Source organism: Pieris napi, chromosome W (assembly GCF_905475465.1).
Source record: "Pieris napi chromosome W, ilPieNapi1.2, whole genome shotgun sequence".
In the NCBI taxonomy this organism is placed as follows: Eukaryota; Metazoa; Arthropoda; class Insecta; order Lepidoptera; family Pieridae; genus Pieris; species Pieris napi.
In genome coordinates this window covers 2487439-2502646 of record NC_062258.1, presented here as the reverse complement: position 1 = coordinate 2502646, position 15208 = coordinate 2487439, and the positions used below count along the sequence as shown (strand labels likewise).

General features: G+C 35.6%; 1 protein-coding gene across 1 annotated transcript; it reads left to right on the top strand.

Moving 5' to 3' along the window:
* Positions 1-616: 616 nt before the first annotated feature.
* LOC125062038 (protein ERGIC-53-like) lies at positions 617-13978 on the top strand. The gene is given in 6 exon segments (XM_047667645.1): positions 617-901; positions 10959-11113; positions 11883-12055; positions 12712-12827; positions 13540-13701; positions 13796-13978. Coding segments are annotated over 6 exon segments (927 nt in total). The 5' UTR covers positions 617-735; the 3' UTR covers positions 13951-13978.
* The last annotated feature ends 1230 nt before the right edge of the window (positions 13979-15208 follow it).

The window sequence follows — 15208 nt, the reverse complement described above, 5'->3', positions numbered from 1 at the left end:
ATCCCAACATCTCGGCCCACGACCTATCAGCTCTTGCGTACTCCCACCTTTTAAAATCCTGGACTATTGATTGGCAATCTTCTAAAGAAAAAACTGGCAGGCACTATGCTAATATTCAGTATTCTATCCCTTCTTCGCCGTGGTTTTTTAAATATAAGTTTTTAAACAAAAAGGTCACGTCTATAATCTGCCGTCTTCGTATAGGGCACGCTTGTACTCCTGTTCATCTAGCCAAAATTAAAATTAAAGACAGTTCTCTCTGTGAGTGTGGTATGGACGAGGGCTCGACAGACCATATATTTTTTAACTGTTCTTTAATTAATGACTCGTTATTTGACTATCTTTCTCCAGATTTCCCTCGTCCATGTAACCTTAACTCCCTACTTTCCCTCCCATCCAGCTCGATCGTCAAAATTTTAGGGAAATTTATTTCTGTTAATAAATTAAAGTTATAAATAAGATTCTCCCCTTCATACCTTGTAGTAAAATGTTAACCTCTTGTATATATTATTAGATGTCTGTGTGTGTTGTATTTATTGTGATGTCATTTTTGTTTTGGGTAACTCTGCTTAGATAAAATTAAATCTATCCAAATTATCAAATCTATCCTCACTGTGTGAAGACTTAGAACGTGACATTGGCGGAATTGTGATTTACACAGATGTCGCCATTATAAATAAAGTGAAGTGAAGTCACATTTGGTTGTTAGTCCATGTCGAGCGCTCCGCGGTAAAAATGATTTCTTTTAGTATAAATTTGTTATTGTGTTCAATTTTGTGCATCTTAGTGAATACAAGTACACAACAAACAGTACACAGACGTTTCGAATAAAAGTATTCTTCCAAACCACCGTACTTAGCGCAAAAAGATGGATCGGTGCCGTTTTGGGAGTATGGCGGAAGTAAGTGTTGTTTTCTCTATATTTGGCCATTTACCTACACATTTTACATTGAATTGGATAATATATAAATAAATTTACAAGAATAATTCGTTATTTAAAATTGTTATTTCAATATTCGTGTAATTAATGCCGTGTTACACGTCAGTGATATGTGTCAAATGAGAAAGAGAGCGCAATTGTATTTTGCTTAAGTGCGAAAGAGAGGTTGCTTGTCAAATCTTGCTTTACGTTCCACGACAGCAAAAATAAGTTTTGTTTCAAGTTCTTTGTAAAGGTTTTTATGAATTAAAATGTTATTGCCCCTTATTTAAAATGCCGTTGAACGGATGCTAATTTTTGGGTAAATATCTGCATACTCAAACAAATTTTTTATAACAACACTCGATGATAGGACATAATAGACCGAATCGAAATTACTTGCATGTTGATTTATAGATTATTAGACATTTAATTATTTCGTCAAACTGGTTTTAATATAGTTAACGGCCTTAATCGATTTTAAATAATTAAAATAAAAAATAAATCAATGGCGCTACAACCTTTAAGTCTTGGCCTCAGATTTCTGAATCATTCAGTTTTCATGATCATTTTTAAATCTAATAGGCAAGTAGGTGATCATTCACACATAGAAAGAAAGACTATTGGTATACAGCCGAACCTACAACCTCAGGTATGAGAGTCGCACACTGAAGCCACTAGGCCAACACTGCTCCTTCGAATTAATTAATTTTAAATAAGGCATGGTAGGCAACCATAACAGATGTCGGAAAATTGTTATAAAACAACTTCCCTACACAATTATTGTATTATCTTCATGTTAACGTTTCATTACATTCTGGCTATTTCTTGTATCATTTTATAAGGTTATTAAATTATTCTGTAAAATGATTTGTACCTTACAAATTTTTCATTTTACATTGATTATTAGGAGAATGTCTTGGAAGATTTAAATAAACCTTTAATGACTGTAAATTTATTACATTATTTCTATAATAATATAGCCTTTATATTCTGCAACTCTGTGGTCTATGATATATTTTCACTACAGTTTATCTCACAGTTTGGTGTGTCTCTTGGCAAAGGCCTCCTCTAACCCTTTCCGCTGTTCATTATCTGTTACGACTCTTAGTAGCCTACTGTTACACACAACTTTAAACCATTACAATTCTCTGTATTCAATAATATTGTGGGGTGAGGAAAAATTCACCATGGAGACACTTGTTATGTATGACCTTATTGGGAGCCACTTAAAATAAATTGTTAATTTTAATCATAATAAGCTTGTAAAACAAGATATACTGTGTTCAATTGCTACTGGAGTTATCAAATTATTATCACATTTTAAAATTATCTACGCTTTAACTACTGTGGCATATCTTTAGATTATATTTTCATTATGCATATGTTACTTATACATTATTAAAATGTATTTCATCACATTCCTTTCACCTAAATTGAAGCAGACTGTTGAATAATTTCTAATTTAACCATCTTCACTATGATTGCAATGAAAATACAATAACCAACCTGGATTTCTCTAATAATACATTGTAAGCCTTCAGTATAAACGGAGAGGTGTTGGCCTTGTGGCTTGACTGCGAGGTCCTTTCCTTGATAATACCTTGTCAATTTGCAGGATCTCCACTTGCTACTGTCTTGTGGGTACTTTTGAACTGCCCCTTCTCTAGTACGTCCTGGATTTGGTCCAAAGCCTAACCATCCTCTGTTGCCTTGTATATCCTTGTACGTGTAATATCTTATTTCGTCAGCATAAAATACATTTAAAGCATCTTAATTGCTATTTATAGATATTTATTTATGATAATGTATCGATTTTATTAAAAGCATATTAAAGAGACTTTATTTAAATTCGATCTTAATTAAAAGAATCTCGAAATTCATGTTTTACGTTGACCGTGAACTCTGTGGTTTCTGCGACTGATTCACAGGGAATGGAAGCCTGGGCGGCGTTAATTGTCACTGACTCTATTCATTCTTGAAAATACATAAATAAAACTTGTACTTTTGAACATGAAATTGTTTCCCTTTCCCAGATACCAAAATGTCCTAAACTCAAACACAAAATATCTTTATTCATATAATATGTAAACAAGTACACTTATGAATCGTCAGAAAGAAGTTAAATTAATTGTAAATTTACATTTACTACCATTTCGCAAGTCAAGGGCGTAGAGCGGGTGAGAAGAACTGGCAAGAAACTTTCCGCCACTCTTTTTAATCGCCAAGTATTGAGTCATACAAATTGTTTGAACTGGAGCAAATCAATCCCATGGATTAGGACCATTTAAGTATTCCTCAAATTTATAAAAAGCTTTATTGATTAATTTTCGTTTAACCAGGGCTTTGAATTTATTTAGTGATAATTTTCTAATTTCGCTTGGGAGTTTGTTGTAAAAACGAATACAATTTCCATATAAGGAGTGGTTTATCTTTTGGAGCCTGGTTGGTAGTACACTAAAATTAGTTCTATTTCGCGTATTATACTAGTGAAAGTCACCATTTGTTTAAAATCGTTTATATTTTTTTGGACATACAACAAGGCTTCAAAAATATATTGACCAGATAGTGTCATAATCAGTGAGAGTCCGGCTGTCAAAACACGCACACGTAATAGTAGTCGCTCCAGACGAAAACTCAACAAAAATACAGAAAAACTAGGAAAAACGTAGTGTACTATCACAAAATAGGTTAAAAGTAATAGTGGCATTTCTTTTAAATATAAAACATTGTGTGAAGTGACGCATTAAACATTAAGATCTTGTGTTAAACTCGTGAAACTTTGAAGGTTATTTGAGCCGACATAATACTTTGACAATCAATATTAGTTAAAGTGACACTATTGATATATACCAAATTGTTGCCATAATTAAAAAGTACAAGCTACCAACGACTAAGTTCCGATTCGTGATCGTAAAGAATGGATCATAATCTTATAGCACTTTTTGATGACATGAAGATAGAAATGCAAAAACAATCGAATTTAATTATGCAAAAAATGGAGGAGAAACTAAACCCTTTAGTAAAAGCAATAACAGACCTGAAATCCGAAAACAAGAACCTACGCGAGAAAATTGATAATTTAGAGCGCGAAAACCGTAAAAATAATATTATAGCCTTTGGATTTAAAGAGGAAGAGATTTCAAAACAAAATCTAATAGAAATAGTCACTGAAATGATTCGATCAAAAATAAATATAGATATCGGCCATAACGACATCAATAATATATACCGCCTAGGAAAAAAGGGGGTAGATAACGAAAAACCAAGACCTGTTATCATCTCTCTTTTACATGCTTGGAAAAAAGAACAAATCATGAGAAATAAGAAAAAGCTGCCCGGAATCTATTTAAATGAAGACTATCCTAAAAATGTACTAACTAAAAGAAGGGAACTCCAACAACAGTTGATAGAAGAAAGACAGAAGGGAAAGCATGCAGTATTGAAATATGACAAACTCATCATACGGGATAGCATACAAACAAAAGAGAAACGCAAACGCGAGCGTTCTATGTCAATTTCACCACCAAAATACGCCCAAAAGAGCAATTTGCAACCCACAGCAACAACAAAAGCAAGCAGGTCAAACGCCTTTGACATGATGCGAGGAAGAAGTAACTCTCTCACCACCCCTACCCTCACATCAAAACAAACATAGGAACTCGACAGCCGGATAAACAAAGAACATAAAAATATAAGTAAAACATTTAGAAAAACATTCCCCAATCCGGCTGGTCCCCGTGGGGAATCAGACCAAAACCCTCTAGCAACAAACAAAAAACAAAAAAGAGTGTTGAAAATTGGAACTTACAACGTGAGAACTTTAGCTTCAACAGAAAAATTGATAGAACTTGTGCACTCATTGAAAAATATTCAAATAGATGTATTAGGATTAGCAGAAGTCAGAAAAATGGGATCTAATATAGAAGAACATCATGAACACATCCTCTGTTACATGGGAAACACACCTGGATTATATGGAGTTGGGTTTCTTATCAGTCGAAAACACAAAGCCAATATTATCGAGTTCACTGGTATATCTGAACGGGTAGCCCTGCTGCGCATGAAATTTGGAGAACACTGCATATCACTCATCCAAGTCTACGCACCAACCGAAGAAGCAGATGAAATTGAAATCAATAAATTCTATGAAGAACTTGAAAAAGCCCATGAAACACCTGACAATAATGTAATGATTTTAGGAGATTTCAATGCTAAGATTGGTCAACCCAAACATAAAGAAAAACTTATACTAGGCAATTATGGTTATGGCAAGCGTAACCAGAGAGGTGAAAGACTAATCCAATATGCCTTTGAACACAAGCTCTGTATAATGAACACTTACTTTAAGAAAAAACTTAGTCGTAGATGGACCTGGATTTCGCCTAATGGACAAACAAAAAATGAAATAGATTTTATAATGAGTAATCACCCCAAGTGCATAATAAACATGGAAATTATAAATAAAATAGATTTTCCATCTGACCATCGACTAGTCAGAGCCTCTGTAATACTGATAACTCCAACTTTATCAAGAAAGAAATTTGTAATGTTACCAAAATCTCCTGAAACCGACAATGAAAAATCAGAGTATTTGAAGAACCTAAGTGATAATATTAATACCCGCCTTAAAGAGATATATAATAATAATGATGTTCAAACTTACTATGACGCCCTAGAATTAATAATTAAACAAAGCCTAAAAATAGATAAAGACCACAAAACAAATAAAATAATTAGCAAATCTACTCAAAAACTAATAAATGAACGCTCAATTTTAATCAAACAAAAAATTAAAAACAAGGAAGATAAGATCAAACTTAAGAATTTATTCAAAGCAACAAATAAAGCCATAAGAAAAGATTATAAAAACCACAGAAAACATATTTTAGAAAAAAACCTAAAGCAATATCGAAGTACGAAGAGGGGGCTTAAGGAGCTAAACACACACAAAAACTGGATAACAAAACTAGAAAATGGACACAGAGAAATGAAAACTAGAAAGGGAATCATGGAGTGTGCTACTGAATTCTATAGAAACCTCTACGAACATCAGGATGACAGAGCAGTTGGCCCAACCACCAAGAATGCGGAGGAAATACTACAAGCCATTGATGAACAAGACATACATAAATATATTTGCAAACTAAAACCTGACAAAAGTCCAGGACCTGACTATATAACTAATGAGGCCATAAAAATCGGAGCACCAATACTAACTAGTATCATAACAAAATTATTTAACATAGTGCTGGAACAAGGCTATGTCCCTACACAGTGGTGCCACTCAGACATTGTGTTACTATACAAAAAAGGAAACCCGTTGGATATTGGTAACTATAGACCAATTAGTTTGATACCTACCATCTATAAGCTATTCTCATCAGTCCTACTTAGTCGAATAACAACAACAGTTGATAAAAACCAACCAATGGAGCAGGCAGGATTTCGTTCAGGTTTCTCAACTGTGGACCACATCCATGCTTTAGAACAACTTATAGAGAAATATAAGGAATTCAATAGACCACTCTATATAGCTTTTGTGGACTATTCCAAAGCGTTCGACAGCATAACACACACATCTATATGGCAGGCATTGGAAAAAAATAAAGTGGAAGATAGATATATACAAATCATTAAAGACCTATATTCTAAAAGCACAAGTAGAATAAAACTAGAAACGAAAGGTGCAGAGTTCCCCATTAGACGGGGCGTAAGACAGGGTGATCCTCTGTCCCCAAAACTATTTATAGCAGTCCTAGAAAGTGTCTTTCAAAATATTGATTGGGGAAGCAGGGGCATACCGTTAATAAATCAGCACCTAACACATCTCAGATTCGCAGATGACATAGCTGTTTTTAGTGAAACTGCATCAGCGCTGGAAAAAATGCTGCAAATCCTGGATGTGGAAAGTAAAAAAGTAGGTCTGAGTATGAACCCCAACAAAACTAAAATCATGTCAAATAGCCTGCACAAACCTATAAAAGTAAATGACAAAATAATAGAATATGTAGAGTCATATATCTATCTAGGGAAGCAGGTATCGTTTGACACCACCAACAATGACAAGGAAATTTGCAGGAGAATAAACATTACCTGGAACAGGTACTGGTCACATAAGGAGATTCTGAAAGGAAATTACAGTTCAGAATACAAAAAGATTGTAATGGACACTTGCCTACTACCATGCCTAACATATGCATGCCAAACATGGGTATTTGATAACAAAACCAAAAGTAAAGTAAGGTCATGTCAGAGAGCAATGGAGCGCAGTATGCTAAAATTAAAAAGGATACACAAAATCAGACACGAAACAATAAGAGAAAGAACTAGAGCTACAGATGCCTTAAAGCATGCACTGAAGCTAAAATGGAAATGGGCAGGACATATATCTCGCTTGAAAGATGATAGATGGACACTTACAGCTACTAAATGGCTAGGTCCAAGGGGAAAAAGGAGAGTTGGCAGACCCCAGAAACGCTGGGTCGATGACATTGTCCATGTTGCCGGAAAAGAATGGATGATCAGGGGTCAGGACAGAGAGGACTGGAAGCGGCTAGAGGAGGCCTATACCCTAGAAGGGATCCATACCTAGGAAAATAAAATATGGTACTAATAATTCTAACATTTATTTCAATATTAAATTACTAAATAATATTACATATACTGTATTACTAACCACGTTAACACAAAATTTTTAGTTTAGTTGTATTAGCATGTAATGTAAATGGTATGGAACGAAATAAAGGCTTTATTATTATTATTATTATTATTAGTGTCATAATATTTGATTCCTTAAACTTATTCCATGCTGACTCCCTCGGAGAAACACAACAAATACCCCGAACAGCCCGCTTCTGCAGCACAAATATGGTTTGAACCTCTGTAGAAGGTTCAAAAGTAGAAGCTACCTCTGGGTCAGATTTTATTAATTTCCCTTTAACTTTTAACATATAATCGGTTCGTTTGTCAGATGCTTTACCTGATTCTTCATTTATTATTTTCCAAGTTTTACTTTTACTTTATTCATGCTATTTTTTATTGTTGAACTTTAATATTGTGACTTTGCAATTTTGCAATCTTTTTAAAAAATTATTTGAATACAACCTAACATATTCCCTAAATTCCACACTAGTGTTATATTGCTTTTCATCATACATTTCATATAATTAACCTTTTTCTGGGTAACTCCTCATTTGCCCAGTCACAGAAACTTGTTTTCTCAGAGACCAATACAGTCTTTTGAGTAAATACTTTATTGAATTCATCAATAAATGATCCAAAAAAGTATTGTATAAATTATTAGGGGATGAGTTGTCACACAGAAATGGCATCCTATACACCAATGCTTCTCTAAATCTGCCCAAACGGTCATTTGTAATATAAGTTATCACAATTTTCTTCATTTTACATGTTTTTTGTTGCCTTAATTGGAATTCAAACCATTGACCAGTGTGATGAGATTTAAATCTATTGAAAATACAAACATTCAAAGGGGCTATGTCACTAAATATATTATCTATACAAGTTGCAGTGCTGGCTGTTAATCTTGTGAAAAAGACTAAGTATGCGTATACTTGAACTAGAATGACAAGTAAATCGACACACAATTAGCTTAACTAATTTACACAATATCTCCACTAATACATTTTCAACATTATTATAGACAGCTGATGGAGGACAATGTCAAAAATGGATTGCTCCAGTTCCACACAGGAAATTTCAATAGTTAGTTCTTCAAAGAGGCTGATAATATCCTTTCTTTCTTTGCATTTAAGTTTTTTTATTAATTAGGATTAATGAGCCACCATGAATTGAATTTTCTCTGCAAAACACACTGTGGTTACAAAAATAAAACAAAACTTCATATTTTTTTTAGAAAGTGCTCTGTTATGCACAAAAAGTCTATTTTTTGACTATTCAAGAATAGTTCAATTTCTAATTCTTTATTTTTCATCCCCTGTATATTTTGATGTAGCACAATATTTTTTTGGGAATGACTTTTATCTCATATACTTACTTTATTATTGCAAGAGTGGTGCTCTGTTGTCTTATACAACATTTCTTATATATAAATTCCAAATAATATAATTTAAATAAATTTTATTTGCAATTTCTCCCAAAGTCTTATAATCTAATGCTTACTCAATAGAAGCAAGGGTCTAGCCAAATTCTTGGCTGTCATCTCTATAAAATATGATAGCGAAACAGCTATATTATGTCTTTTTAAGGAAGCCGGTAGGTAATAATACCTACCCTTTGTGATAAAAAACTTTTTACTATACCTATGTATACCTACAAAATTTATCATTACACATTGCCAATGTATGCAATGTTTGATTAAGAATATATCTTCTTCTCATTTTCTGAAATGTAAACATTATGATCCTTTTAGAGTCTAAACAACAAAGTTTTTCATATAATACTAAAAGATCATGTTTATTTACATTTCCCCTGTTCTCTATAAAAATTATTACAATTATTATTGTTTTTGATAATATGATTTTACACAATGTTTTTAAAAGTGACATTGGGATAGCAGCTGTTTATAAATGCTTGTCCATCATTTAATTGTACAATAGTACCCATGTCCTGACCCATTTCATCGGAATACATTAAATTCCTTTCTTTTGGCTTAATTTTATCCTTTAACTCAGTGTTTGTTGTGGTGTCTGTGGTAATTGGAGACTGGGTTGGCTTTTATAATTGCAACCATAAGTTTTATTCTGCAAATGATCATAACATTCTGCGGTGTAATTAGAAATTTGAAGCAGATCTTCCATTGCAGAAGAATATTTTTCTACCATACATTGTTATTCTTCAAATTTAGAAGTGAGACTAAGTTCAATAAGTAAGTTCAATTAATTTTAATATTTCTGTTTTTAAATCTAAAGTGTCAGTTTCATATTTTAATTTAACGTTTTCTATTTCAATTAAATGCAAGTCAAGTTCATTTTGAAGTTGTGTGTTTTGAACTTTTAAATCCACAACAGTTTACATTTCTATATTGTTTTACTAGCTTCTGTGTCTTCTTAATGTATTTATTAATTTTAATATAACCTAAACTATTTAGATTATGAGTTGGTAATATAAGTAATATAAAACATTTATTTGTGTATCTTTTACACTTTGTGAGACTGCCTCCAGGTTATTAATATATTGTTGAGCCTCCAATAGCTGTTTTTCAAGACTTCTTATGCGCTGCAAAGCAACTTCTTACTCATTACCATAACTATCAATTGACTGATCTTTAAGTCAATTATTTTCTTGAAATAGCAAGGACATTTCGTTTTTGGGCATCCTATGATTCCTGGATGGAGCAGAGAGTATCCAGAGTCGGTCTTCGTATTTCACCTAGCTCCAAGTCTTTTTGGCTGTCTTTGCCTCACCTGCATCATCGCCAGGTTTGCTTGGGACGGCCACTCTTCCGCTTTCCTGGCGTTTCATCCTTCAAGCGCGTGCTTGGGGATATAATTGGAATCTCCTCGCAGTGTGTAGGTTATCCATTTGCACCTACGTCTCTTGATCTTCTGGCTCATCGGAGTTTCTCGTCGATATGAATAAATACTTAAAGAATTACATATTAATTTTTGATTAATAAATCCTGTCCTCAGAATGTGATAACCTAATGAACTTGTCAGATGCGTCGGTGTCATCAATGAAATAATTTTCCTTAAGTTTGCATTTAAATAGGTGCACTAGTTCACTAAAAAAATCTTTTACTATAAAATATTTTTTAAAAAAGGTCTAGGTCTAGTTAGTGGCTTCAGCGTGTTTCTCCTCCCAGAGGTCGTAGAACTTCGGCTGTGCACCAATAGACTTTTAATGCGCATTTAACATTCACTCGAACGACGAAAACATCGTGAGGTAACCTTGCCTTAGTTGAGTACACGACGGCGTGTGTCAGGCACAGGAGTCTGATCACCTACTTGCCTATTAGATAGAGAATCATGAAACAGATACCCATCTGAGGCCCAGACCGAAAAAACGCCTCAGGCTTTAATGCAGGGCAGAGCTCTTAAATTATTTTTCCTTTCAGATGCAATAGCGTCGGGACAGAGCGTGCGTCTTCCACCATCACTGCGAAGTCAAAAAGGAGCGATATGGACCAAGCAGCCCATCAACTTTGATTGGTGGGAAGTGGAAGTTATGTTCAAGATCACTGGTCGAGGGCGTATTGGGGCTGATGGATTGGTAAGAAGCTGGATTTCGATATACGTAACTCCAATTCTCCGGATGAGTCCAAGAATTGAAAAATAAACTTACGGGGTAGGAAGGGTCTTCAATAATGATCACGACCTATGTTCTGTGTTAAGGATGTTGACAGGACAGGTTTGACAAGATTTTGAAAATCGTCTACAATAATTATAATAACCTGCCAAAACGCTTCTGTAGACAAGATGGCGTCTCTGTGACAAATGACGTTTGTCTATGTGTAGAAGAGTGCGGCGCCATCTTGCGTTTTGGCGCATTGGCGGGTTCTTGAAGTTATGAATGTTAATATTTGATATGTATAGATTTAATATTAACAATTTGTCTGTAACATTTGGCCAGTACCATCATATGGCTGTGAGGTATGAACTAAAGGCGTCAAAGGTTTTGAGATGTGGTGTTACCGTCGCATTCTTCCAGTCAGCTGGATCCAGAGTGACGAAGGAAAGAGTCCTCGGAGGGATGACATGAAAGTTTGTGCAGACTGTTGAAATACGTAAAGTCGCAGCTCATAATGATGGGAAAAATTCAAGGCAAGAGACGGGCTGGTAGAAGGAAATACTTCTTCCTTGTTGCGGAACGTATGGGAGTGCATCGGCATCACATCCGCCCAGGAGCTTTTTAGATTCGCGCAAGATACCCGGCAATTCAAGTTGGTTACAGCCAACCTTTAACAAGAAAAAGGCACCAGAAGAAGAAGATGGAGGATATTGTTCATTAATGTTCATTAATGTTGAAAATTGGTTTTCAGGCATTCTGGTACACGACCCAACGCGGCGATTACACGGGTGACGTTTTCGGTTCATCTGACAGGTGGAACGGTTTAGCTGTCATTTTCGACTCGTTCGACAATGATAATAAACACAATAACCCCTATATAATGGCAGTTTTGAATGACGGAACGAAAAACTTCGATCATAAGAGATGAGTAGTATTTAGAGTTTCTTTCTTTAGAAATAAGCCTTGTAATATCTGAGGTGGAAATGCGTTTGTCCATCCCCTGCCTTCGAAAGAAACCCTGCCCACACCAGACTCTGCTATTCAGGGTCTGGGTGGCCGCATTAGAGGTTCCGGGGTTGTAAACTTTGTGTTATATTAAGTGATACCGCCGCCTAAACGATTAGGGTCTAAAGCCAGTTTGTGTACGACCTAGTCATGCTCATACAGAATAGGTGTATCGTGATTCGATCGCATGGTCTCAGAGATAAATGGCCTTTTTAAAGAACAACATTTGATGTTAAGTGATATCGCCCATGGATATTGCCAGAAGGCACGCTCGTTGCCTGATTATACAATTGTTATTCGATATTGTACTCAAGTGGTGGTGGCCAAAAACTTAAATAACGCTCAGTTGTGAAACGACGCACGTCGGGGTGATACGGCCTTTTTCCCGAAGGGGTAGGCAGAGGCCATGCATCTGCACTTGCTACGGCCTTGACCTTGTCGGTGTACCATGTCAGTTATGGTTACTTTTGACCTGTAACAGACTGTAACGGACAGGTTCTCTAACACTTCCTGGAATTGGTCCAAGCTCTCACAATGCAAAGTTGAACATTCTGTACATATGCTAATTTTTCCAGTGATGGCTCAACCCAGCTGCTCTCGGGATGTCTTCGCGACTTCAGAAATAAACCGTTCCCCACCAGAGCGAGAATTGAGTACTATATGAACACGTTAACTGTCTACTTCCATAATGGTGAGTGGTTAGGAGTATTAAGTCTGCGAGGTTGTAGGTGGGTTATCTCTGGATCTGTGACATAGGCTGAACACGAATGAAAAGACTGTCGTGGTAGTCGGATTTGCAGTTTTCTCTTACGAATGCTGTCGTAACGATGAGAGGTATGTTCTAGAGGTGGAGCTTGATAATGCCTTTCATTTCGTGAAACTCAAAAAGTGCTGGACGGAATTTATTGAGGTTTTCAGCAATATCGAGAAAGGTTCACGAGGAAGGTTTAGGTGTTCAAGGTTTGCGGGTCAAGTAGTCGCTGATAGTTAATATAATAGTTATTGTAATATATAGAATCAACTGAAAGGTCACTTTTACATTTTGTAATGGATTTAGAAGAATTTTAAATTGAAAATATACATATATATTTTGCTAAAAATATAAATAACACAGAATAAAGGTTTAAAACCTTTACAAAACCTCTCGTAGACCCGGGATTAGTAGTTATATATATTTTTTTCTTTATAATAATCAATTGGTTTAATTGGCGATAGAAAATGTCGCCTTTATTGTATAAACCAATTTTGGGATTCATTAAAGTTAATATATTAACGCTCTTCGGTTTGTAAACGTTTCAAAACAAAACAAAACACTTATGAAATGACGTCATTATAGTAGGTGGATAGTTACTGTGACAGTGGACATTTGCTCAGAGGTTTTTAAATTGTGTCATTTGTATTAGGCCTAACAAACAACGAGGCGGACTACGAGCTCTGTTTCCGAGCGGAAAACGTTCAGTTACCGCGCGGCGGTTTCTTCGGTTTGTCAGCGGCCAACGGTGGATTGGCGGATGACCACGATGTGATTCACCTGCTGACCAGCTCGCTTCACAGTGCGCAGCAAGGTAAGTTTGATTAATACGCGCTATCGTTTTGATTTGATTTATAACATACAAAAGCACGTTATACGTAATAAACTTTCGATATTCAAAATTCCAGGCGGGCAACAGATAAGCAACGATGAGCAGCAGAAACTCTCTCAAGAGTACCAGGAATATCAGAAGAAGCTGGAACAGCAGAAAGAAGACTATAGGAAAGAGCACCCCGATGAGGTAAGAAGATATAGGTTGTCAGTCGCATCGCCTATTGCGTAGTGTGCGGACGTTTCGCTCTTTTAATAACAACCAGTGATTCTCAAACTCGTCTTTATAAACTAATCATGTCGAGATGCGGGGAATGCAAAGAGAAAATGTTTGGTGGTGATGGTGCACAATGCTCATCGTGCATCGTGCAAGCTGATATATCACTTTAACTGCATAGGGATGACGGAAGGGGGCTACCGTAAACTGGGTGACCGGAAAACTACATGGCGATGCCCAAAATGCAAGACAGGAGGTCAACAGCCGGGTACAGCTACACTGTCACCTCTGCCTGAAGCAACATTAAGGGAGGAGGTAAAATCTCTTACCGCTCGGATGTCAGCCTTTGAGGAACTAGTGAACGAGGTAAAATTGATGAGGAATTCTCAGGCCTTAAAACCACGGTGATTGAAGCCAGCAATACTATTAAGGAGTTTGGATCCCGACTACTAAACATAGAAAAAAAACAAAGAAGCAATGAAAACCCTAGAGAACAGAGTTGGTTTACTTGAAGACAGGGATTTTGCCGAGCAATGGCATCGAATGAATAATGCAGAAGTAAAAGGAATACCACAGTCAGTTAATGAGAACCTGCTTGACCTGGTAATAAGCATTGGTTCGAAAGTAAATTATCATATAACAAAGCGACAGCTTAACTTTGTAGTCCACACTCCATCGAACAGCCCGAAGTCCATAATTGCGAGTTTCAATAATAGATAGAGAACCTTCAACAAAGATGGCTTACTAACCCCAAATATCTTGGGTTTACGTGGGTCAAGCAAAATATATGTGAATGACCACTTTACTTCAAAAATGATCTTCAAAAAATTACCAAAGAAAATTGACTGTTTAACTTTGATAAATACTTACTAACTTTTTATACTTATCTGACCATATTTATATTATTAATCATAAAACCGAATCAGTTAAAGATGAACCATTGTGCGTGTTGAAGCTATCGTCTGTTCACACTCCAGGTTTGCAGCAGGTAAATACTCTCATATAATTAATAATCACTGCTTTGATGCGATAACCTTAAGAGATAAATATATACCAAAGAAAACTTATAAGTTGTGTAATTACCCTAAATGGTACACATTACCTTTGATTAAAATGATCAAGGAAAAATTTAAGTATCATCGTAAGTTTAAAACTTACAAGAACCTCTCGGATTATGAATCCTTTTCGCTTCTCAGGGCACGTGTCAAGATTCTTGAGAGACAGTGCTTCAATGAATAACATTTGCAGAACAGAAAAGTCGATAATAACTAAT